The 24,797-nt window shown below is 44.8% G+C and overlaps 1 protein-coding gene across 9 annotated transcripts in view; it reads right to left on the bottom strand.

Annotated features, from left to right (window-relative positions):
* Positions 1 to 24,797, bottom strand: part of NAV2 (neuron navigator 2) — a 701,871-nt gene that overhangs the window by 223,278 nt on the left and 453,796 nt on the right. For all 9 annotated transcript variants that reach the window (XM_081282533.1, XM_081282536.1, XM_081282532.1 and 6 more), the window contains exons 4-5: positions 10,255 to 10,327; positions 585 to 843 (exon numbers count right to left, since the gene is read on the bottom strand). In XM_081282533.1, the coding sequence (XP_081138659.1) occupies positions 585 to 843; positions 10,255 to 10,327 (332 nt within the window). The remainder of the gene's footprint in view (positions 1 to 584; positions 844 to 10,254; positions 10,328 to 24,797) is intronic.

Here is a 24,797-nt window from a genome sequence, read left to right as displayed (position 1 = left end):
ACACCGCTCCACTTAGGGAAGATGGCTGGCTACTCCCGGGCTAACACCTGCCACCTTTCTTTGGCATGTTTTTTCCCTCTCTGCTCTGGAAAAGCGGAGGCATCTGTTATAACAGAACTTTTACCTCCACCAAGTAAAATGACTTAGCTGTCCCACTCCAAAATCCTTACTCTGCTTTACCCAGTCATCCTCCTTTCAAAAGCATGGCCGTGTCTCTCTCATCTGTTCAATAAATTACTCCAACTTTGAGCATTCATCTTGTAGGCCAACACCCAGAAGGGGTTTGAAGTCTATTTTAGGGGCTGTTTATAACATATGAGCATGTGTGTAATGGGCCTGAGTCATGGCAGGAGCAGCTAATTAGTGTTGGCTGCTGGCAATGCTGACCTATAAAAGTACAGTCTCTGCCAGGCACAGGAGGAGGCCCCTTGCATCCACTTCCAAGGTCGTGTGAATTCCTAACTACCAGTAGCACTTAGCATTGAAGAAGCTTGAATGAAAACCATAGATGATACAAATTGTAATTTAGGGTGCAAAGAACACCTGAAAAACAGGCATTTCAGCCGGCAAGGAAAGAGCCCCACCTGGACTGCATTTCGGCTTGTGCTTTTGAGGGCTGATGTGGCGCTGGCTGGTGAGGCTGGCACGGGGCTTGGGGAGTGGCTGGCACCTGTTGCTGAGGAGTGCCAGCCTGGCACTGGGAGGGGCCCCCTGCCACCTGAGACCCAGCAGGCGGCAGAGGGGAGGAGAGGTGCTGCTTCTGGGGCTGCTGCTGTTGTTGCTTGTAGCGAGAGAGGCTGAAGAAGAGGCCTAGAATGGCCTTGAGGTTCCCATTCCTGATTTCTGCAAGACAATAAAGAGACTCTTGTCAGCTGTTGGAGTCCTTTCTTTTTCCCACTCAATGGGCCGCTTCAGCCCTCACAGGAGTTTAATTCCTAGAGGATATGACAGACTTCCTGAACACTTAATTGGGATCACAGTCAATTAAACGCAGGCCAAAACCACAAAGAAATTAGCTTATTCTCCCCTCTGGGATTAGAGTGGATACACCAGGCAAGTCGAGACTGGATATCTGGCAAGTGCCAAGAGGAAATTCTCAGTAAGGACACCACTGAAAAGCAGGCTTCCCCAGCAAGACTGTGCTTGTTCTGCAGGCAAAGCGGCCGATCCTGGACAGAGGCGCTCTCTGGCACTCTGAGAGACGCAATGGTCTGGCCTGCTCTGCCAAGTTCATGTTCCAAGCCTCGAGCCACACCACGCGTGCCAAGTGGCCACCATCCCACTCCAAAATCCTCACTCTGCTTTACCCACTCATCCTTCTTTCAGATACATGGCTCTGCCTCTCCTGTCCATTGGATAAATAACTGTAATTTGGGATGGGTGTAGGGACAGACTATAAGGACTGGCTTCCATGAGGAACTCATACAAAATATCATATTAAAATAAATTAGAACAGAGTGGGAAGCATACTTCTGTTATTCCAGACAGTAATTTTTAGGATGTTAAGATGCCTTTGCCTCAAGGCATGCATAAAGAGTTGTGGAGAAGAATAAAACATTTATTCGCAGGCAGAGGTTATGGATCGCCAGGGTTTCTCCTTTTATGCAGTATTTTAACACCAAATGCTGAAAGCAAGAAGCTAAACTGACCCTGAGGAGTAAGGTACCAGGGCCACCCACAAGGAGGGACAGGAGGAGACTTGTGGGGGAAACAAACCCGGACCCCTCTGGTTCGCTGCAGCCCTGGACTGGATTTCTTCCCAAAAGGGCAAGGGGCAAAGAAGGACACGCACAAAGGAAGCTCTGGGGCCTTGCTAGAGAGGTGGGGGGTGCACACCCTGCTTAGCACTGAGCTGGGGAAAGGCTGCTCATGAAGAAACAGTGCTTCCTCCAGGGCCAGTGGAGAGGCAGAGATGTGAATGGAGTCCCTTCTGAACAAGCCCTGCCCCTGCACAGGAGGAAGAGCAGCCTGCCAGGGCATTGATCCTGGTGTGATCTGCTGTTAGGCCAGAACTAACTACTCTCTGCTGGAGTATCCTTTTCTCCAGGCACTGGAGAAACTGACAGGACCCACCTCTGGAATCCAGCCTTCACACAGTACGTTGGGAGCCAGCAGGTTCCGATCATGGAACAGAGCCGACAGGAAGACAACAGTCAGAAAACCTAAGCCATGAGTTCCAGTCTGCACTCTATCAATCTCTTGCTGTGCCACCTGGGGCAAGTCACTTAATCTCTCTGGGTCTCAGGAAAATGACAACATCAACACCACCCAGGCCACCATACAAGGTTGTTTTGCATATCAAATGAGAATGTATGTGTGAAAGTGCACCGTTTACAGTGAAGGACTTTGCTGCTCTTAGTTACCTTATGTAAACAAAAGCCCCGGAATCCTGAATAAGATTATCATACAGCTCCAGGTTTGATGGAGACTCACATGAAGAAGTCACACACCTGTAGCCACCTGGGTGGACAGTGACAGGAGTGAGGGGAAAAGGTGAAATAAGCCAACCATGTTCTGGCCTGCAGTTTTGCACCTAGGAAGAAACTTGGGGAAACAGACAATTTTCTCTCAAAACCGAAATCACTGGAGGCAGAACATAATGCTAATCATGGGGAGAGAGGCAGCCTGGGTTGCCTTTTACAGTGATCAGGTTGCTGCATGGTTTATACCAAGCACCATTACTAGTAAGAATGTGCCAGGCTGACCTCTTCCCATGCACCATCTCCCTTAATCCTGGCCACCTGAGAACTAGGTCGTGCTACCCTTATTTTGTTTATAGGGAAGTAGAAGTTCAGAAAGGTTTTATGACCTTTCCAAGGTAATGAATTCTGGAGCTAGGGCCTAAATCCAGGTATTTCCAGCTCCAAGTCTGGTATCCTGACATGGTCTAACTTGGCTTACATGTATCCCCAGTCTGTGTGATGAATTTAAAAGGAGAACAGATAATGTTCTATTTATTAAGCTAGCTCTTAGGCATATAAGTATTCTTTATTCTTCTGGTGTGTCAAACATCCCAGAACATATTTTATATGTTGTTGGACATTTATTTATTTTTATGTGGTGCTAAGGATCAAATACAATGCCTCGCATGTGCTAGACGGACGCTCTACTGCTGAGCCACAACCCCAGCCCCTCTGAACATATTTTTTGAAACTATGTAAGAAAACAAAGAGGAGAGGGACTTAACAATTCAGCATATCCATGGGCTCAGGGCTGCCCACTGTGAAAAGTCAGTACATCCCTGTCAGCACCCCCATAAGCCACCAGCCAACCCCACTGCAGAAGATGGGGCCGGTGCTGTCTCTGTCTCTAGCTACTGTGGTCATCAAACCATTCACTGTTCATACCGGTTTGTACCATTGTTCCTTAAAGCATGTTTAGCTGCCAAAGAGTATAATTTTCCTCTGGCAAATCCTCTTTTTCTTAGGGGATAGCACTATCACAAAGAGCAGTGATTTTCTTGGAGCCAGAAAAATCTGGGGTCAAATCTCTATAGTCCATTTGCAGACTTTGATTTGTTGCAAGATTCAACCTCTCTGGGCTTCAGTTTTTCTCTCCTGTAAAATAAGCGTATGTCGCATCACGCCTTCCTATGGGGCTCTTAGGAGAACTAAGTGAAGGTGGAAGGAGAAACATGAGTGCAAAGCACTTGGGACCTTGCTTGACTCAAATTCACATTTTGGCTCAGAAAATATGCCCCCCCCCCTACCTGCAGCCTCCTCAGAAACCCATTCAGGGCTCTCTACCCAAACAAAGCCCAAGAAGAGGATCGCTCCCTTCTCTCCCTAGGCCAGTCACTGGTATCTGGAAGGAAATCAGTTATGAATAATCTCATATTAGAGAAAATGCAATGGTGACTTTCTTTCTGATATTTAAAACAGCTTTATGAAGGTATTACATAATTTCTATCAATAAAGTTAGGTGTTCAACTCAGTATTTTTTAAGTAAATTTAATAAATTTACTTACATTTAATAAATTTAGTTTTGGGATATTTCTATCACCCAGAAAGATTCCTTATACTCAATTGCAATTGATTCCCAAACCCACTTCTAGGCATCCACAAATACACTTTCTGTTTCTACAAATTTGTCTTTTTTTGGATATTTTATGTAAATGGCATCATGTAATATGCAGTTTTTTTGCATCTGGCTTCTTTCATTTCACATCATGTTTTAAAGGTTGGACTATGTTAGAGAATTTATCAGTTTCTTTATATTGCTGAGAAGCATCTCATCATATGGATAGGCCATATTTTGTTTACTTATCCCACTGATGATGGACATTTGGATTTGCTGAGGGCCATCGCCAAGTAGGAATGACGCATCAAAATTTCCTTGCTAGCGTACCCCATGTTAAATGGATTTCGCTGTTGACATTGCATGTAAGGTGACCTTGCTCAAGGACCAAGGCGGATCCAGGTTTAGAGCTGATCAGGTTTGAGGAAGTATCCCGGTCCTTGGGTTTAGGGCGTTCCCGGTTTAAGACAATAGGGGTTTTAGGGAAGTTGGAGGTTGAAGATTATTGCTGCCGGGATTAGGGTGTTCCTGCTGCTTGTTCCCGTTGAGTTCTCGTGAGATTAAAATGGGATATTGGAAAAAAGCCTCGTGGAGTAGGTGAATTGGGCGGAGGAGAACTGGGATTGCCCCAGAACGTGTGTAGAGGCCGGTGTGAGTTCGGGAATAAAGAATTGCTGTTTGAATCGACAAAGCTGTGAGTGGCTTGTGATCTTGTGCCCAGCCAAGACATTGCCATGGATTGTTTCTTTTTATTTTTTTTTTTAGATCACACAAAAAAAATCAAGAGTGGTGGATGCTGTAAAAGTCCAGAGTCTAAACCATGGGTGGTCTACAACAGACAGTATCCAAAATAGCTAGAACTGTGTTTCTTCCACATTTCCAAGGTATTTGTCTGTGTTCCACAAGGCCTGGTGAGCCCGCTCCATAGGGAAGTCTAAAAACAAAATCTGCAAGCCCACAAGAATGTTTCCCTCATGGCCCTTCCCAAGGTGTGGGAAAAGGACTATCATTTAGTGTCTGATCCACACACCGCACCTTCTAGACTTCCTTCCTTCTAGAAGGAATATACACAGACCTAAGTTGTTAGGCTATCGGTGACTTGTCCAAGGGGACCCTAGCTAACTGAACACTGGAATCCTGCTCTTCCTCTTCCTGCAGCCACCCTCATGCAAACTGGAGGACAAACTGCACAGGTCACAGTCCCATTCTGTTAGAATGTTCCATCGCCTGGTGCCCAAGTTCTTTGGTTTCTGGCTGATCTCTTTGTCCCCACTGGCTGGTTCTAATCTGCAGAGATGCTGTAGGTAACATCGGTCATGATGGGAAGTGAAACAGAGACGTTATTGTCTTTCAACATTTTTTAAGAAAAACCTCAGGCCTGGTTTCCAAAGTAATGGAATAATCCAATACAAAGAAACCTGCTCTAGCGAGTAGAATGATTGCTCTGCAGCAGATCACAGGGGTGCAGGACTCCTGTTTGATTCCCCACTGCTAGAGTTGTGTGAGGCTCCCTGACTCACAGGGGACTGTGGTTCCTATGGTCTGTTCCTGAAGATGGATGGGCTACATAACTGACATGGGCCACCTCCCTTTCCACCCACTCCTGTGGCCCTTTGGGTCCTGCCCACAAGCCTGCCAACTGTGCTCGTCACAGGGGAGGAGGGATGAGAAGGTGGGGGCAGAGCCTCTGGGGCCACTGGGACAGAGGAACAAAAATAGTCCACTGTGTGCCCACTCAATTGATGTGGGCAGGAGAAATGGGAACATTCCACCTTCCACCTGCTTCCTTTACCCAATAGGTCTAGTGAATGCCCCTACTGTCTGGCTCAGGATGAAAGGAGGAGCAAGCTCAGTCTCTAGGTCTCTGGCCATCAGGAGAGAGTTGATCGAGTCAGTGACAGATTTCCCTTCAAAAGCACACGCTCCTCCAGAGTCACCTTCATGGATCTTCCTGCCTCCATTTCTACAATCTGCTAGTTTGATAAAGAACCAACCCTTTGCCTCCATGTCCCATCTGCTGACTAGGCTTCCCTTCACCTCACTTTTTCTGCCTGGCAAATGAGCACTCATTCCAGAACATCCAGGGAAATATCACCCCTTTTGTGAAGCCCCCTGGCTGCCCCAGGTGCAGCTGACCTGCCTTTTCTTGGCCACCAGTGAATCCTGTAGCTAGCAGAGCTCTCTTACTAATGGGAATCAAGGGTAGTTTTATACAATTGACTTGTCAGTGACCCTCAGTACCTAACACTGTGCCTGGTATATAGGATGCACCCAGAAAATACAAAAGAATGTGCCTTACCCTGGACCTCTGCTTCTCCACTGAAGGAGGTTGGGGGTTCAGGGTCAAGTAGTACAAAGCCCAGGTGATCTCAAAAATGGCCAAAGATGAGGATCATTCTCCCTCCCAGGAGCAGGTTGACAGACAGCTGTGACAGGTGGAGTTCCTGTCAGGAAGGATTAGAGGGTGGATCTTGAACATCACCTCAGGGAAGGAGAGGTCTAAGCCCACAGGACCCTGGCAAGGTTCTAAGAGCACAGAGATGTGTCTGAGCTTCAAGCTGCAGGAACACTGAGGGGGCAGGAGGTCTGGGCCAGGGAAGGCCCACACCAGCAGCACCTCCAGGGCTGGGTGGCTGAAATTGCTGCCCCCAGGCACCCGCTGTCTGAGCCCGGGAACAAAGGCTCTGTGTGGCTCTCTAACTCGCAGGTTGGGGCAGGCCTGTGCTGCAACCTGCAAGGACAGGTGCACACACCTTCCTGGTTGTGAAGCAGCTGCAGTCACTGGGAAAGGGTGGAGATGTACCTATGGGGCTTTCCAACCACCATGTGTTTGTTTTTCATCAGAGGAGGCACCCCAGGGCACTCAATCATCTTCAAAAGGAAAAAAAAAAAACATTAAAACTACATGATTCTTTTAAACACTAATGCTTTTCTAATAGATATGCAGGTGGCTGGAGACAGCAGGCCCTTGAAGCAGCAGAGGAGGGCAGCTTAGCCACTGCCCATGGGTGCATGCAGCATCCCGTGTATAACTTCAGCTCTTTGGGCCTTTGTTTCCTAATCTGCTTGATGGGGATAACCGCAACACTGGCCTCAGTGAGTTGCCAGGGGATTAAATAAGACACGAATGCTCAGTGACTGACACATGGTATGTTCTCAATAAACTGATCCCATCCTATAATCTAACAAGAGGTCAGGTGAGATATTCCCTGAACCCTGAAATTGTGAAATTATTTGATGACAAAGGGCTCTAAGTTTCCTCTCTCTTTATAAGGTCAAGGAGACTTTTATAGTTCAGACTCAGCCTCAGCACCAATACTATCATTGCTCCCTATCCTCCCCTCCAAAGAAATCCATATGAAATCTAATGACAGAATGTCATTCTGGAGGGTGATGCTTGATGATCATGGAGAGAGGAGAACTCCTCTCCTCCCCAAGGAACATGTGAAAGTCAGAGGAGTAAAGGCTCCAAAAGAATCAAAGTGGGGGTGCTGATAAGAAAAGGAACCTGGCCTTCCAGTCTCAAGTTGTGAATCTGCTTAGCAGACTCAGCCAATCTGCCTCGGGGCCACCTAAGTAGGGGGGAAAGAACTTGTGTGCTGGGGGGGCTGCTTCCAGGTGACAGGAGTCCTGCTCCACCCTTGCTACTGGAAAATGGAGCATGTTTTCCTGCTGGTTCCATATCAGACATTGGGGTTTGTGAGACCATGGTGAGAGGGCTGGCTGAATCTTACCAAAGAACTACCAGTGGCCTAAAAGCAGAATGGGAGTGAGTCCCATCAGAAGGGAATGATGAGCCCACCTGGGACGGTGACCATTATGGTGACCAAGAGGAAGATGGCAACTTCATCAGCATAGAACCCTATCTCCTCCACTGCCCAAACCCTGCAGTCTCGGGCACAGGAACCTGGAAAGGAGAGAGGAAGGGAAGCCTTGCCACCGTGCCCCACTCCCCTTCGACTTATTGCAGGCTGGGGGTGTGGGGGAGAAAAAGAGCTTTGAGTAGAGAAATTTAAAAAGGAATGAGACTGAGTCAAAAACATGGACATAAAGCTATGCTAATAACTGAACGTGACTGAACAGTTATGGATTCTGGCCAAGATATCATTAAGTGAGTCTCAACCCAGCAGGGAAGATGGGGGTTCAATACAACACAGTTGGGGGCTGTTATTGAAATACTTTGTAGTTACATCCCAGAGTCAATCACCTCAACACACTGTTCCAATATGTTCTCCTGTGCTTGGGTCCCACAGGTCAGCCCAACATCAAAAAGGGGCAGAGGGCAGAATGTCTCCTTGCACACGGTGCCACTGAGGGCCACACAACACCTTCTCAAACCACGTTCCAGGGAACAAAGAGCTCTAAACCCAATTTCTTTCACTTATATGTGGCACATGCAGATTTTATTCATCTGTCATCCCAGAAAATGTCATAACGATGAGCTCTGAAATCACACTAGCCTGGGTTCAAATCCTGCCTCTGCCACTCTCTAGTGACATACCTCAGGGGTGCACTCATAACCTTTAAGCCAAAGTTTCGTATCTGTAAACTCCAGCTTCAGTTGTGAGAATAGAAGTCAACATAGATAAACCCTTAGGAGCACAGTTGGCAATTATTCATTCAACAAATACTTATTGCAGAGGTTTCTATGCTTTAGAGTACAGAGAGGATGGGGCAGATGTGGGGAACAAATGAGACAGAGGGCAAGACAATGGGTAGGTGCTGAGCAATTGGGGGCAGGAGAAAGCAGGCCTGCAGGATCTGCATCCCCCAAGGCCTTGATACTAACCATAATTCTAGAAAAGTCCCTGTGGTGCTCTACTTGGGGGACATTGACCTGAACCTGGGGTCCATTTGTTCTCTGGAAACTAGGAGGAACATGTCCTGCCACCTACTGGTCAGCCCAAGAACTCCCCACCAGGAGGAAATCCTGTGTTCTCTCAATGGGAATTTGCATCTCCCTGCCATCACCACCACCGCCTGTGCCCCAGCAGTGAGCATTCTACATGGATGATGGCCCATACCCCAAGGCAGAAGAGTCTTCCAGGGATCCTCCTGTAAGAGCAGAGATTAAGACTGACCACTTTACAGTTGCTTCTCAGGCTTCTCGAAGCAGCATGACCATGCCTGCCTGGGGACAGGTCCAGTGTACTAGAGTTCCCAAACAATCTGAACAGTCATGTTACACCTAAAAGCCATTAACATTGGCCATTTATGCTACCTACCCCCAATGCTGGAAGAGACTACAGCTGAGGAACACAGCCAGAAAAACCAAGCTTTCACCAACTAGCAGAGCAAAGTTGAGGAACGAACCCCACAGAGAATCCATCACATTTCCAAACTTACCTGCTATTCCACTTGACTGCTTCTTTCCTCACTGCTCCCCTCTGCCTCACCCTGGCCCCTCCCCGGGGTCCATGCTCATACGCCTCTTTTCAAAAGCACTCTTGCTTGGGAAAGGTGTATCATCTGTGATGCTTTACCTGTTCTGGGAAAGCTGGAGGCAGGTGCAGCCTAATGAGTTTGGGAGGACACGGGGCCTATGGCAGAGTCTGAGCTGGCAGCTGCTTGTATTTACAAACAGGAGAGAGAGCGAATGATTCCAGGTTAGGTGTTGCCTCAGGAGGTTGAGGATTCCGACCAGTCAGCTCCAGACCCATACATAATTTAACTGTAAAACGCTAGCAAATGCTAACGTGCTAATTAACCACCAAATTTAAGTTAATTAAAAACTAATCCGGATGTAGAAATATAGTACTGCATTAATAAATCTCATGCTCCCCCCCCCCCCCCAAGAGCAAGGACAGGTGCTGCTTCTCTAATAAAAGATAAGGCTTAAGCATTTTCCCCTGGGAGCTGTACAGTTTAGCATGGGCTGCGGTGAAAGTGTTTTCTCTCCCACAGATAAGACCTGACTTGATAATTAACTGAGCCACCAGACAGGTGAATCAAATCAGCATTGTTGAAGCCAGTCTTTCTTCAACAGGAGCAGCTCACTCTTCACCACCCCCTCAGTGGCTTCCAGATGGCTGCAGATGTGACTGCCATTCTTAGAGTGATTCTTTGGGTTATCCTAAAGTTGGTTGAAGCTAGGCAAGCACGGAGCCACCGGAAAGGAAACAAAACCAGAGGAGCCCACCAACATCCCTTCACCATGGTAACAGCACCAGTAAGTACCAAGCAGGTGGGCAGTGCTGACAGCAAAAAGGCAGCAGCAGGAAAAACCCTCTCACTCACCTTCTGCAGACAGCCCCTGGATGTTTATCCCCTTAGCTGCCAGGAAATTCAAGCAGGCATCTATGTTTTCAATCTGGTAGGGGGGAAAAAAAACAACAATTTGTATTTAATATTCAGCCTTCTCCCAAGCCATCTTTCATTAGGAACCAAGAGCAAATGGAACGCTGTCAAAACAGCCAATGGATGGAAGGATGGATGGATGGACGGATGGATGCAGCACAGGACTCCTCTTTGTCTGTGCTTGCTCAGGGAAAGGTTACCTAATATCCCAACCACACCGTGCCAAAATTCGAGGCCTTGGATTGCTCACAGCTGCCAAAAATAACCAGGGTGGAATGAGAGCTCTCATCTTGATCAGTGTCACCAATGCAATCCTGAAAATTTGAACAGCTGCCAGGAAAAATGGAGATGGGGACGAGGTTGGTGTGCCCACCCATCTCTCAGCAGCTGGGAGAAATTTCCAGCCACCCAAGCAGCAGACAGTCAGATGCACAAACGGTGAACGGGAGTTTCAGCAGGAATCTGGGTAGAGCTTACTCACAAAATTCTCAGGATGGCAGACGTTGCAGATGACCAGAGAGGGTTATGGCCTCCCAAACCTCTTTGTCCTTTGTGCTCTCTGTAGCAAGAAGAGACTCCCTGCCAGGGTCTGGGAGGCCTCCCAGGTTTGCTGGAACTGAAGCCACAGCCAAGGGCGAGCTGATAGCTAGCTCTCACAAGAGAACAATTAGGTCATCCCCAAAGGTTTGATCTGACTTCAGTTGTCAGGGCGAATTATTTTTTTGGTTTAAAGGAAAATGTTCTGGCTTGATTAATGTCACTGATGACCATAAATAAAAGAAATTGCTTTTGACCTGCACAGGGATCTTTGAATTTCACATAATTTGCATCTCACTTATAAGAACTCCACTCTCCTCGGCAATCGCTCCATCTCACTTACCTTCCCAGGCTCTATCGACATTCTTATGCACTCAAAGCAGTATTTAACCCGTGAAGTTTATTTTGAGCTAATAAACGATTGTCTTTCACAGTGCACATGTCTCCACACTGCCTCCCCATCCTCAAGCAAATTCTTGAGGCCCCTCATAGCCACAGAAAGTGGCTAATTTGAAGAGCCCTAATTTGAGTGGAGTCTGGCTCTGAGAGTCCTCCTGAAGTTCACATCTACTCTCCCATTGAGGTTGGCATTTTCCTTCTCTACCCCAGTCTTCACCTCTTTCAAATGCATTAAATGAAGCTATGGGGCAAAACTGTGCCCCTCCTATAAGAATCCACTCTATTCTGAACGTGAAGTTACTGCATCTGTGCATCTTTGGCATGGGTTTTCACCTCTTTCCTAGCAGCTAGCCCACCTTGAAGTGTCCTCATCTGGCAGACAATTTCTTATTTCTAGAAAAAGGGGAAGAATGCAATTTCTTGCAAACAAAGCAAATGCCAATGTTGTAAGTTATGCCTGCCACTATGCAGAAAATCAGCCCTTATAAAGGAGGAGGAAAATGATACTGCTTTTAATCTTTCTTCAGTAAGTCCCAGTAAGGTTCAAGTACTATCATCTTGGAGGAAGAGGATAAGAAGGAGGAGAATGGCTACCAGTGCCCTATGATGTTTTGGAGCAAAATGCTTCCATGTGTAAGTGTAATAAAAATATCTTTGCTATTTTATCCTATTATCAAACTCTGCTTTTAAGATAAATTATTAGCTAGAAAGGAAAATGTTAACTCTCATCCCTTGTCTCCTCTGTTGTACACAGTAGTGAGATTCCAAAAGCACTCAAGGGAGTTTGGTAGCCTCACAAAGAGACCCCAAGTCATGACAAAATTATGAAATTCATCTTCCGCTCCTGTCTCTTCCTATAATCCTATACTACTCCTTTATTACCTCACACATGCCTGATGAAAGAGGCTTTGACAATTATGTCCCCATGGAGAAAAAGAAAAAAAAAAAACTGACCATCCCTGAATCCCTGTTCATGCAAAAATTAAAAGTGGTTATGCTTGATATTTATCTTAGAAAGTGCTATGCCTGTGGGTTAATGTGCATGGGTTATGGTTTTTCAGCAATAATGCAGCATGTGGCACCCAAGAAATAGACATACACCAACACATTCAAGAAAAGCACTACTCTGCAGAAGAAATTTCCTTCCAAGGAGCAGAACATATATTTACTTGGCTTATTTCAGGAGCATTCGGTATACATGGTGGTGTCCTCCTGCAACCTAGCTTTTATCCATTTCAATTCAGCCATCTGCTGGGAATTCTTTTAGTGTTAAATTCTATTAAAAGCATGAATAATTATAAGTAGGTTACCTGGAATACTTCTTCTGGGGTGTTGATACTTTTAAAGTCATTATCCTTTTGTAGAATTTCATAATTTAGATACGGTTTGGTTTGTTTGTTTGTTTGTTTTCTGGTTCTAGGGATTGGACTCAGGACACTCAATCACTGAGCCACATCCCCAGTCCTATTTTGTATTTTATTTAGAGACAGGTTCTCACTGAGTTGCTTAGCGCCTAGCCATTGCTGAGGTTGGCTTTGAACTCGTGATCCTCCTGCCCCAGCATCCAAAGTATTTCTCCATTGGAGCTGGGGGATAAATGGTGAAGGAGAGGGGAGAGTTGGTTCTGTTGGAAACATTTTGGGCTACCACCATGAAGGGGAGGAGGTGGTACTCAGTAATCTGGTGGGTAGAGGCCAGAGATGATGCTAAATATCCTACAGTGCACAGGACAGCCCTCTGCAACCACAAACCTTCTAATCCACACTGTTAAAGTACTGAGGTCAATAAACTCTGAGTTGTACAATCCCTTTAATCATTCATTCAGTCACCAATGTGCAGATGTCTGCTCTGGGCCAGGTCCTGAGCTCCATTCTTTTGATGGTGTTGGTTTTTGTAAGAATCCTACAATGGATAAAATGATGTAAGAAGGTCACAGAAATCAACGGCAGAGCTGCGGCTGGAACACAGGAGGTCCTCCTCCCCATCTCAGGAGCCTGCATTTACATAGTCCACAGAGCCATTTGACATGGCCATCCTGGTTCCCATACAGACCAGGGAGAATCAGAACAAATAAATAGGGGGAGTGTTAGGATCCTCCTTCACTAGGTGAAAGAGGCCCCAAACCACCAAGAGCACTTTCACCCGAAAGGGTGAAGAAATCCAGGGAGCAACATACATGGCAGGATGGCACTCTCAGAAAAAGTTAAAAAGAAGATCATCATTTAAAGGATCATTCACAAGCCTATCAAGTGCCTTGAATTTTTTCCCTTCCTTCATGAACTGTGTTTACAGACATTCCTGAAGTCTCAAACCCACTCTTTAATAATGTTCCATTAAGGTTAAAAATCACTCCTGACAAGGCAGTAGAGACCTGCACTCTTTTCATCTGCACCCCAGGAGGAGAGCAAGGCTGGGAAGCAGGAAGGGGTCAGATCTGGATTCCAACCTCCTGCTTCATTTGGAAAAAGATCAGAAAGGGAGACTTGCTTTGATCCAGGCCCTCTTGTGATTAAAATTCACCTTAAAGTTTTCTTCCAAATACTCTACAGGTAAATAATCCATCTTCATGTACTATTGAGAGGGGAACAGCCCAAACAGCAGCACCACAGGACCACTGCAGCACAAAGATGTTCTTCTGCCATCTCTAAGGAGGCTCCTGGCTCATGTGTGATCCAGACACCCACCATGAGATGAGGATTCAGTTAAAATTGAGAGGTCGAGTGACAGAAAAGACTCTTAACCAGAAAAGTATGTAAATATGGCCAAAGTTGTTCATTAACACATAGTGGCCAATATAAACCATTTTCCAAAATTAGCTTAAAAAAAAATCTATGTGAAGCCTAACATTCCAGTGTCACTGAAGGGGGGGGGGACTGGGTGAGAAGGCTATGGTAGTTGTTGCCATAGAAATGGGCTCAAGAGCTCTACAATCAAGTTGCTGGAGTTTGCAGCATTAGCTGGGGTGGGAAGCCCAGCCAAGAGACCACCATGTGGCTTAGAGGTCCCTGCAGCAGAAAGGTGTCATGTGAGATGTAGGAAAGGTCAAGGGAAAGAGACAGATGAAGACCAGGACACACTTGGTGCCAAACATGGGCTCCACCCTGTGCAGGCCTTTCTCCAGCCTCAGCTGGTACCTCCATCACAAAGTTGAATAGTTTCTCTGCAGTCTCTGGATTTCAGGTTTGCAGGGGCAACTTCCATGGGTTATGGATGTTACAGCTTTTGTCTTCCATATTCAGAAGTACATCCCCACCCATCAAAACAAATCCCAAACAACTGGAGAGAGAATCAGAGGAGGGAGGGCAAATGGAAAACTTTGCATTTCAATCATGATTAGGGCTGGACTGGGTCTGATGATAATGTAAAATATGCAAACCTCGGAAGTCCTGCTGTATGTCTCCTTGGTAGCTTAGAAACTGATCAAATACCATCTGTTGTGGCAGTTGTCATGGCAGCATTTTTCTCTGAATGCCAGCATAGCCAAGTGCAAAGCACATGAAAATGATTAATGCAAACGAAGACCATCTCTATGGGAGCTGCTGCAGCCCAGAGCAAGATGGTGCTCTGGGCATATCAAGCAAGCAAAGAGCTGGTATTAATGGGTTAGGAGTTCCTCACATGCCCCTTAGAGATCTGCACCCTGGGAAGAGGGGCAAACAGCTGTTGCATTAAAATCAGGCATAGGGAGTCATGTTTTTAAAAAGGTGAAATGCCTAAAGTCCAGGCAATAGGAGATGTAGACCTCAGGCAAGGCTAAGTGAGAAGGTGAATGTGCCAATGATTCTAAAAGCTCAGTGCATCTCCTTCATGAAACACTTTATCAGCTATAACGACTTGCTTCCGGAAATGCATGCGACCCTCACACCTGATATTGTTACTTGACATTAATAATCATCATCATTCATTCATTCATTTACCTAGGCCTTCACCCAAATATACTGAGCACCTATTGGGTGTTAGGCAATGTGCTGTGCTAGGTATCTAGTGGTGAATAAAACAGGTATAACCTCTGACCTTGTAGAGCCTACAAGTCTAATGTAGGGGAAGAGGCATTAAGCGAATAATGCACAAATAAAAACATGGTCACCATGAAGGAGAAAAGAGTGCAGAGAAAGTACGCATTGGAAGACATGCTCTAGCCTGGGTGGTAGGAAGAGAATCAGGCAAGAATTTCTCTCACTTTTTTGTAAGTTGAGGGTCTCGCTGTGTTGCTCAAGCTGGACTTTGAACTCTTGAGTTCAAGTGTTCCTCTGCCTCCCAAGTAGATGGGACTATAGACATTGACACTATGCCCAATTCCCAAGAATTTCTTAAGGAAATGAACAGGTGGGGCTATATATAAACAGGGCATTTTGTCTGTTTGGCTGACTGATGTGGCCCCAAGCATATACAGTAGGGTGCAGCATAGTAGGTATTCAAGAATAAATATTTATCAAAGGAAAGCAGCAAATGTGTGCAAAGACCTAAGGGCACCAAACGGGACGGGCCTAGGGGACTGGAAGCTGAAAGCCTCAATGTAGGATGACATACCACATTCTGGGAACCCAGAGAAAGTCAAGACGGCTAAAGTGCACTAGACAAGGGGAAGAGCAATGACAGGTCATCTGATCAAAGGCAGAGTGCTAGCCACATAGGTCCCACAGAGGAGCTGACGTGGCTTAGGAAAGAATGCAGATTTCTCCATTTCTTGGAGAAATCTTGTAGGTAGCACACCCTGCCCCATCACCATGGCAACAATAGCCAGGCTATTCTTTCCAATGTGAAAGCCCAAGGCCAGGCTGTATAGTGTTAGGGATGGCTGAGCAGCCTTGAGGTGGGGCTCCAGAGTGTCTGGGACACAGAGGAGGGGTGGGAAGCGAAGTCAACATCTGTGGTCACATGCACTAGGAATGTTGGTTTCCTATCTAAGAGGTCTCCACGCCCCTCTGATACCCCTTTCTCGTTCCTCTGTTTTTGTTTTCTTTTTTCCCCTGAAAAAATAAAAAAGAGAAGAAATCCAACCATAAAACCAAACCAAGAGCAAACTACTCTTTGGGTACATGTGCTCCTCAATGTCTGACTTGACAGTACTTTCTCTCTCCTCGACATTCTTCAGGGACAAGGCCTGAAGCCTGATTCGCCCAGCTTCTCTTTGGATTTTTGTCCACCTGGATCAGTGCTCTGGGCCTAGAGTCATCCTATGTTCATGAGGCTCCTGGGACACAGTGTGGTTCTGGAGATGCACAACTCCACAGGGCAGAGTTCCTGGGGCTGACATTAGAGTTTTAATTTTAGAAGGGGACTTCAGAAACAAGGGGATGTATGGTGGTGCTTCAAATTCTCTTAGGTAGAGAAACATTTGAGAGCATCAGGGCCCACACTTCTGTAGACCACCAGGCTGCTGTTTGCTTGGCTAACGTCTAAAGCCAACCCTCTGGGGGGAATGGGGAAAGACGGTAATGGGTATAGGTCCTAGCCAGATAGGAGGGATGAGTGCTGGTGTTCTATCACAGGAAGGGTGACTACTGTTAACAATTGCAGGGTGTATAACTCAGAATAGCTAGAAAAGAGGATCTGGAATGTTCTCATCAGAAGGAAATGATGAATGTTTGAGATAATGGATAACCTAAGTATCCTGAGTCAATCAGTACACAAAGTAAAATGTATTGAAACATCACAATGTATTAGTCTTAAAAAAAAAAAAAAAAGCCACCTTTGTCCAGAAGAATGTGCCTCCATGACCTGTGTCCTAACCTTGATCACTCAAGCATAAAGCTTTCAATGGGCCAGCGAGAAGCCAAGGGCTGCCTGTAGCTCAAGAGTCCTGATGTTGGTTGGTTTCTCTTCCAGCTTTACTGCCTTGCCTGGCTCCTGCCTTTTGGGCAATGTTATCTACTATACCATTTATAACTTCGGCTTTCCAAATGTTGTCAAGAATTCCTTTTAAAAATAAATTTATGGAGGTTTCTCTGCTGTTAGAGCAAATGGGTAAGCTCATATGGACCCCCAAAAAATTATTTCTAGAGGAAAAAAATTAAAATGAAGCATCTAAAATTCCTTCATGACTATCTTTTCTGACTTTCTTTCTATTTCTTTTATTTTCCTAACACTTTCTGACTTCCCAATTTTGAAAGGGGGGGGACACAGCTAAAGTTCTACAAGTCAGTCCTCACTCTGGAGGCTCTGGTAATAAAACCCTCACAGCTGAGCTCTGTTCCCTTTCAGAGATCCATGGTCAGCATTAAGGGGTAACACGTCACCAAGGATGGTACTGTCAGTAAGGCCCAAGGGGTGCCTCTGTGTGCACCCCATCAGCACTCAGTTCTCTGTACACCATTTCTCCTGCCACCATTTCAGAGTGACACCTTCACTTCTTAGTGGTACTAAAAGTCAAGGGCTGCAAGTTAGGAGCTGGGCTCAAACACAGAAAAGGAGTGATAAAGCCAAGGAGCAATATTGGGCTTACCAGAGACTAGAGGGTGGGAAAAATAGGGAGAGCTGGGTCACAGCATACAAACATGTAGCCATAAGACAAACAGGTAGGTGTAGCAGGAGGTGACGGCTATGCTCCCTATTGGGCTGCCTCACCACAGGCCCCAAAGCAACAGAGCAAATCAATCATAGACTGAAAACTCTAAAACTGTAGGTTAAAACAAATCTTTTCTCTTTACAAGCTTGATTCAGATTATTTCCGGCATTTGCTAAAGTAATAGAAAGTTAACATAGTATATCAAATCTATTTTTTTAAAAAAGAAGTAGTATTTTGCAGAAAAAACATTGGCTTTACCCACAGAGAAGGATACAAACTTGGACTCAAAGGTTTCTAAGAAAGCCTTGATTTCCAGTTCCCCAAACACACGAGGAAGAGTAGGACTGTAGACACTTGTTGAAGAATCTTACCCAGGAAGTCACTGCAACCTGGAGACCTATTCATTCCTTAAAAAATACTAATTGAGCATCTACTTTCTTGCCGGCTCCATTCACAGGACAGAAAACACTGTGGCAGACAAGATAACACGGTCCTTCCCTCAAGAGCACTCAGCCTCCTACACAGGAGCTGACCTTAAGTAAATAATCCTTCAAGTAACATACAGTCACAAACTGCATTCACCAGTTTATCTCCTCAAAGCCTGACAGTGGCTCACTATGCTCTTTTAAAAGGCCTGGATTCTTTTTGGATCTCTGTATATTTATATGCTTAAGCCTACAGGCCTCTACCAAGTTATCAAGAGGCAGAACATATGTGCAAAATTAAATGAGATCCTTGATATTTCAGGAGGATTTCAGCCCCCATGGTGCAGCAAATCCTCAGTTTTGGAAGGACCACTGAAAGATGTAAAGTCAACCACAAACAAGTACATGTAAAGATGCTATAGGGGAAGGCCCAGAGCAGGACGCGCTCAGTAGCTTGGAGACCAGTTCCCTCACGCCAGCCTGTGCAACTTACTCATGGTTCCTCTGCGTTGCTCATGAACAGTCAATCCATGCATTTCACCCAGAAATTCCAGAGACAGAATGTATGTGAGTGCAAGACCTCATGCGGCAGCATCGATAAGCAGGAAGCAAAGCCAAGAGACATGGCTGAATGCTTTACTGCTCAATTCAGAATCCTGCAAGACTTTGCTCACCCCATCTGATAATGGCTGAATGGAGGCGATTGCTTTGTTATTCTCTGCCTGCTCACATTACCCGACAGTGTTAATGTCTGTGGAAATCTCATTCAAAAATGATCATTCTGCTTCCACTCCAATACCAAATTCTGCTAGCAACTGTGGGTTACTATTACACGGAAGGCACGATGCTACTGACTTCCATGAACTTTCCAATATTTTTTAAGGGGCGGCACTGGAATTTGAACCAACCGACTGAGCCACATCCCCAGCCCTTTATTTTATATTTTATTTAGAGACAGGGTCTCACTGAGTTACTTAGGGCCCCGCTGAGTTGCTGAGGCTGGCTTTGAACTTGCGATCCAGCTGCCTCAGCCTCCCGAGCCATGGGGATTTCAGGCATGCACCACCACACCTGGCTCCGAATCTACTTTTTATTTCAAAATCTTTTTATAGATATGGCTAAGGAACTGTGCTTCAAGTATAGAACACTGGTGATTATCAATAAACAATTTGGGGGATTTTGCCAATAATATGTAAAATATTCACACCAAGGAACAAAATTTGGCTCATAGTTTCAAATCTAAAATCTGTGATCAAGGCCAAAAAGCCTATGTCAATGAATCAGAAATTAAAAATTATTAAGGATATTATTAAAAATTCAAATAATTCTCAGTTCTGCTTATTGTCATAGCTAGAATATCAGAGGCATGGTCAAAGTCCACTGAAGGAGGAGAATAAACTAGACAGGGAAGGTCTCTATTACAAGATATCCTTGCACTTTCTGAGGCTACGAGATCCCTAATGCACCTGAGAAGAAATAGTGACAATTTTTAACTTGTCATAGAAAGATAATCTGTTATTATTTTCATCCTTGTCAAGGGATTGTTGAACCAAATAAAATTGCCACTTTTGTAAGTTAAAAAAATGGTTAAGTACTAGTCATTGCATACTGTTCTATTTATCAAGGTATCGAGAAATACCCCCCCACCCCGTGCTCCTTTCCCTCTCCAAGGGTTCTATTTAAGCTGACAGGGGATCATAAGAATAGAGCACATTATGTCCATTTATAAACAATACAACCAGTAAATTCTGAAACTCACAATCAAATCCTTGCAAGTCCTTCTCAAAGAAGACTCCCAAGACTGGACATGCACAATATGTAAAGGAGAAAACTGAGTCAGAAGAAACCTACTCGTTCCAACAGCTAACCCCTTAAAGCCTTTTACTTTGGGTTAGGGCTTCTCTGTTCAAACCCCTTAGAGAAAGAAATAGGATGAGCCTGGGAAAGGGTTTAATTTGTAGTTGACCCATCCCCAAACCTCCCAGTAAGGTAAGCACTAGTAGCCCTGGAAGCGAAACCCAGTATGCAAGCCCTTTCCTCTTGCTTTCCCATTCCCTCAGGAGAAAATATCAGAGAGATGAGGTTTTGGTCACATTCCACCACCCCTTCTAATGTTACGTAACTGCTGCCGTATCTATACACCGTGAGAACCCTTCTCATTCATGAAAGCTACTCAACAGGAAAAAAATCAACTCATCTCAAAGTGTCAACAATATCAGCGTTGTCTTTACTAACCGGAAATTTTAAAGGTGGATGGGGAATTAAGGATTTCATACTGTCTGGACTGCAATTGCCTCAGAGCATATACTTCAGCTGGGTGATTACAGGAGAGAGGAAATGCAAGTACATCTCCCAGATAGCTGGCTGATTCAAACCTTCCAAGGGAGAAGAGGAGTTTCCTCAAGCTGTAGTAGGATGTGAGTAACTATATTACACATTTGTATGAGAATTAATCTCTACTGGGCAGATGAGAATATTGAAGGTCTGAGTGCGTACACAGCTACGCAGTGGGGGAACAGTATCTTAAAATGAGGACACTGGATTCTAGACCCCTTCTCATCACCATCACATCCTGATGTGCCATTCCTTCAGAGCCGATCAGTATTTACCCAGAGCTTTCAGTTTGGAACACAATAATCAGTTGGCTGGAGATGGCAGGGAACTGGGGCACTCAGGTTAGTAAGTTCTGATGCTGATGTAGGGTTCTAGAATGACTGATGGTGGGGCACACAGGAGGATCTGTAAGAATATGAGCCATTAACGTCAAGGTGGAGTAAGAGTGGAATGAGAACATGTGGGAGGGCAAGGAGGGTGTTGGTCAGTGTAGAGCACTTCTCTAGCTTTCACGAAGCCTTAGGTCTGGTCTTTCACACCAAAAGTAAGAAGAAAAGAAAAGCAGACATCCCAAAAGACAGAAAGACAAAGTCTTGGTTTTCTAACATCTTTGTATTCATTTATTAGAACTATTTGCTACGCATACTTGCTAACTTTAATTCACTTTTATCTCTAGAAACTTTCAGAATGTTGTACAAATATTAAGTTTCCAATAAATATTTGTTAGGAAATTAAATTTACAAAAATTAAATTAAGGATTTCAAATGACCAAGGATGAAGCCTAGGGAACCATGGATTTCTCAGGGTTTCTTGGCTATCATGGGGCAAAGTACTAATTTCCCTGAGCCTCAGTTTTCCTTTCAATAAAACGGGGATAATGATCCCTTTCTTAAAAGCCTTATAAAAGTGTCACACCAAAGATTTGCACTTTTACAAAACATGAAACACTGGGCTAAATTTTTTTCCTGTACAATACACTACCTCAATTAATCTTCACCACTAAAGTTGATACTATTATTATTACTTTCCAGATAGAAATGGAGGGCCAGGCCGTGTTTCAGTGCCTTCCTAAATCCTGTTAAATGGCAGGGACAGTATTTGAACTTTAATGGAAAGTGTAGCAACCACCACAAGAAATCAGTCCATCTAAGTCAAATGCAATCTTTATATCTAAAGGAAAAAGGATACTTTACAGAGGAAGAAGTGCTCTTCAAAGATACTTAATGTTTATAGTACTTTTAAATCTTAAGGCTCAAGAATAATTTAAATCATTATGAGCATTTATAGACTTTACTTCCAAATTGAAATGTTCCCCAACCAGGGTTCTTTTAAACTACTATGTGCCATTGCTTATGATTCATGAGAAAGCTCATGAAAATTATAATATTACAATAGTTTGGGGGTCAAAAGTCTGAAATGTGTGCAGAGATAATGAACAAATAAGAGGCTAGGTATAAAACAATAGGGAATGGTGGAGACTGTGGTAGCCCACACCTTCGGTTAGCCTCTAAAGAGCCAACCCAGATTTGCCAGATGATCAGATTTTTTCCCAAGGGAAGATTTGGATTTTTTTTTGTTGTTGTTAAGACTATTGATTTTCATCTAACTGTTGACATTTTTTTCCCTTTTTGCTTGAGAAGTTCTTCTGGGACATGAACTTGACTTACTGGCCACCATTCCCTACCCTTTACACAAGTGGGTAGGTTGGCATTCATCGATGACCCAGTTCTCAACCAGGCACTGACCACAGGCTATCTGTGCCTTAAAGTGCAAACAACAATTGCTTAATTCCATTTCATGAACAAATATTAAACATCACACACACACACACACACACACACACACACACACACACATTTTCTTTCTCTTTTTTTCTCTCTGCTTCTTTGATGCTAAGCTGAAACACAAGAACTCTGTGAAGACATATGCAGGGAGGTAGGTCCAACCATGAGGTCCAGATGGCTTTCATATAAACCACAATCTACACATTTATAAATCATCTCCCAATTTCTCTTCCTGCTCAGGAAGATCTGAAAGCTTGCCCTCTCCCATCCATCATCCTGCATTTGCCAAGTCCTTTAGCCTTACTGAACACCCTGTTGTCACTTTTGACACCTCTGTCCTAGCATAGATGTGATGGGAATTTCTTCATTAAAATTTTCTATGAGCAAGGACCAGGTGCCAGGCAATGTGGGTAGATGGACAGATGTGACCCCGGTCCTCAAAGAAGTTACTGTCTAGTGGGGTTATAAGTGGTTAGAACAATGTGCTAAGGATTATCACTCTGAAATTTCAATGGAGAAAATGAAGGATCACAGAGGTTAAGTGCGCTGGGAGGGGCAGAGAAGGCCCTTGAGAATGCCCATGAGATCATGGCCAAGTGCACAAAGAAGGTTCCCTGGACTTAGAATACACACACGTCCTCAAAGAACATCCACAACGTCCTAAACTTTCCAAAAAAGCAAACAGATTGGCTCATTCGAAATATTTTGTTAAACAAACCCTTTAGAAATATTGTTAATTTAAAAAAATTTAAACAACTGGACAAATATGTGTTTAAGTGTATGTTTCCACAGGCATAGCTCCAAAAGAGGCTTTTTCATGAGCTCTAAGAAAATGTTGGCAAAGTGTGGTTCCCAGACCAGCAGCATTAGCACCACCTGGGAACTTTTGAAAATGTTGCCTCTCCAGCTCCTCCCCAGGCCTGGGAGTCAGCAGCTCTGGGGTTGAAGCCCAGAACCTGTGCTTCAGCCTGCTCTCCAGGTCCTCACACACACACACACACTAAAGTTCAAAAACGTGGCTTGGGAGGCTCTGCCAAGCCAAGGACTATTTTCCTTATCAATAAAAATAATCTGTTATTTTTTTTCGTGCACCTGTATAAATATAAAGTTAAAATATAAAACCATGAGAGAAGATACTGAATGAGGGGATTTCTTGGCTTAGGATACTCAGATCTCTTGAAACATTTAAACGTACATAGTTTCTCGGATATATGAAAATTTGGGCTTGCTGTCGTGGTGTATGGCCTGTAATTCCAGCGGCTTGGGAGGCTGAGGCAGGAGGATCACGAGTTCAAAGCCAGTCTCAGCAAAAGCAAGGCCCTAAGCAACTCAGTGACACCCTGTCTCTAAATAAAATACAAAATAGGTTTGGGGATATGGCTCAGTGGCTGAATGCCCCTGAGTTCAATCCCAGGTTGGTACCCCCAAAAACAAATCTGGCATGTTACATCACCTTACTCTGGGAAATCCTGGACAGTGAGACCATTCCCTATTTATGTCTTTCATCTGAGAAAAGTCAGCTGAGTACCTCCAACAAACCTAACTATATGCCAGGTGCTGGGGACAGAGATTTTTGTTGAACTGAAAGAGATGAAAAAACATGCTACTTGCATTACAGAGCTTTGATGGTAGTAAATAGCATATAAAATATAAGTCTCTCATAAATTTTGCTGAAATGTCATGTTGATTACAGGACAAAGCTAGCTGAGTTGAGGAACACAGTACCTACTCCTGGGTTTACATTTGCATCAAAGAGGTCCAGGAGGCCTGAGGTTCACTTCTAATTACTCTGATGAAATGACACTGGGCTGGGCCATGATTGCTCAGTGTCTAAGGGAGCCCACAACATGGACATGGTGCTGCAAAGGAACTCTGCTCCTCTATCCTGCTCCTGCTTCCCTGCAACGATCTGCTTTGAACGTGCAGACATGGAAAGCTGTGCCCTGCAATGTGCTCACCACCAAGGCTGCATCCAGGGAACGCTCCGCCTCAAGGACCTGCAGCCACAGGAGCCTCTGCTGTAAAAACCAGAGAGCTTCCCCTCTGGCTTAGCAAGGGTGTCTCTGCTCAAATCTAGAGAGCCTTAGCTTTCTATTGCTGCTGTAATAAATTACCACAAACAGTGGCTTAAAACACATTTGTTATCTTATGCTCTGGAGGTTGGAAGTGCAAGATTAATACTGGTGAGCTGAAATGGAGGAGCCATGGGCTGTGTCCATTCTGCAGGCTCCAGGGGAGAATCTGATTCCTTGTCTTTATAGCTTCTAGGGGTCTCCTGCATGCCTTGGCTCCTGGCCCCTGCCTCCACTATCAGAGCCAGCAGCATGGCATCTTCCAGTCCCTCTCACCTTCCTGCCTCCCTCTTGCAAGGATCCTTGTGATCACACTGGGCCTGTCCTGACAGCCCAGGATAACGGCCCCACTGTAAAATCCTCAATCACATCTGCATTGTTTCTTTTGTCAGATTATGTCACATTATATTATAAAAGAGCACAG

This window comes from Spermophilus citellus (genome assembly GCF_964194105.1).
Source record: "Spermophilus citellus genome assembly, chromosome: 2".
Classification (NCBI taxonomy): domain Eukaryota; kingdom Metazoa; phylum Chordata; class Mammalia; order Rodentia; family Sciuridae; genus Spermophilus; species Spermophilus citellus.
This window is presented reverse-complemented; position numbering and strand designations above follow the sequence as displayed.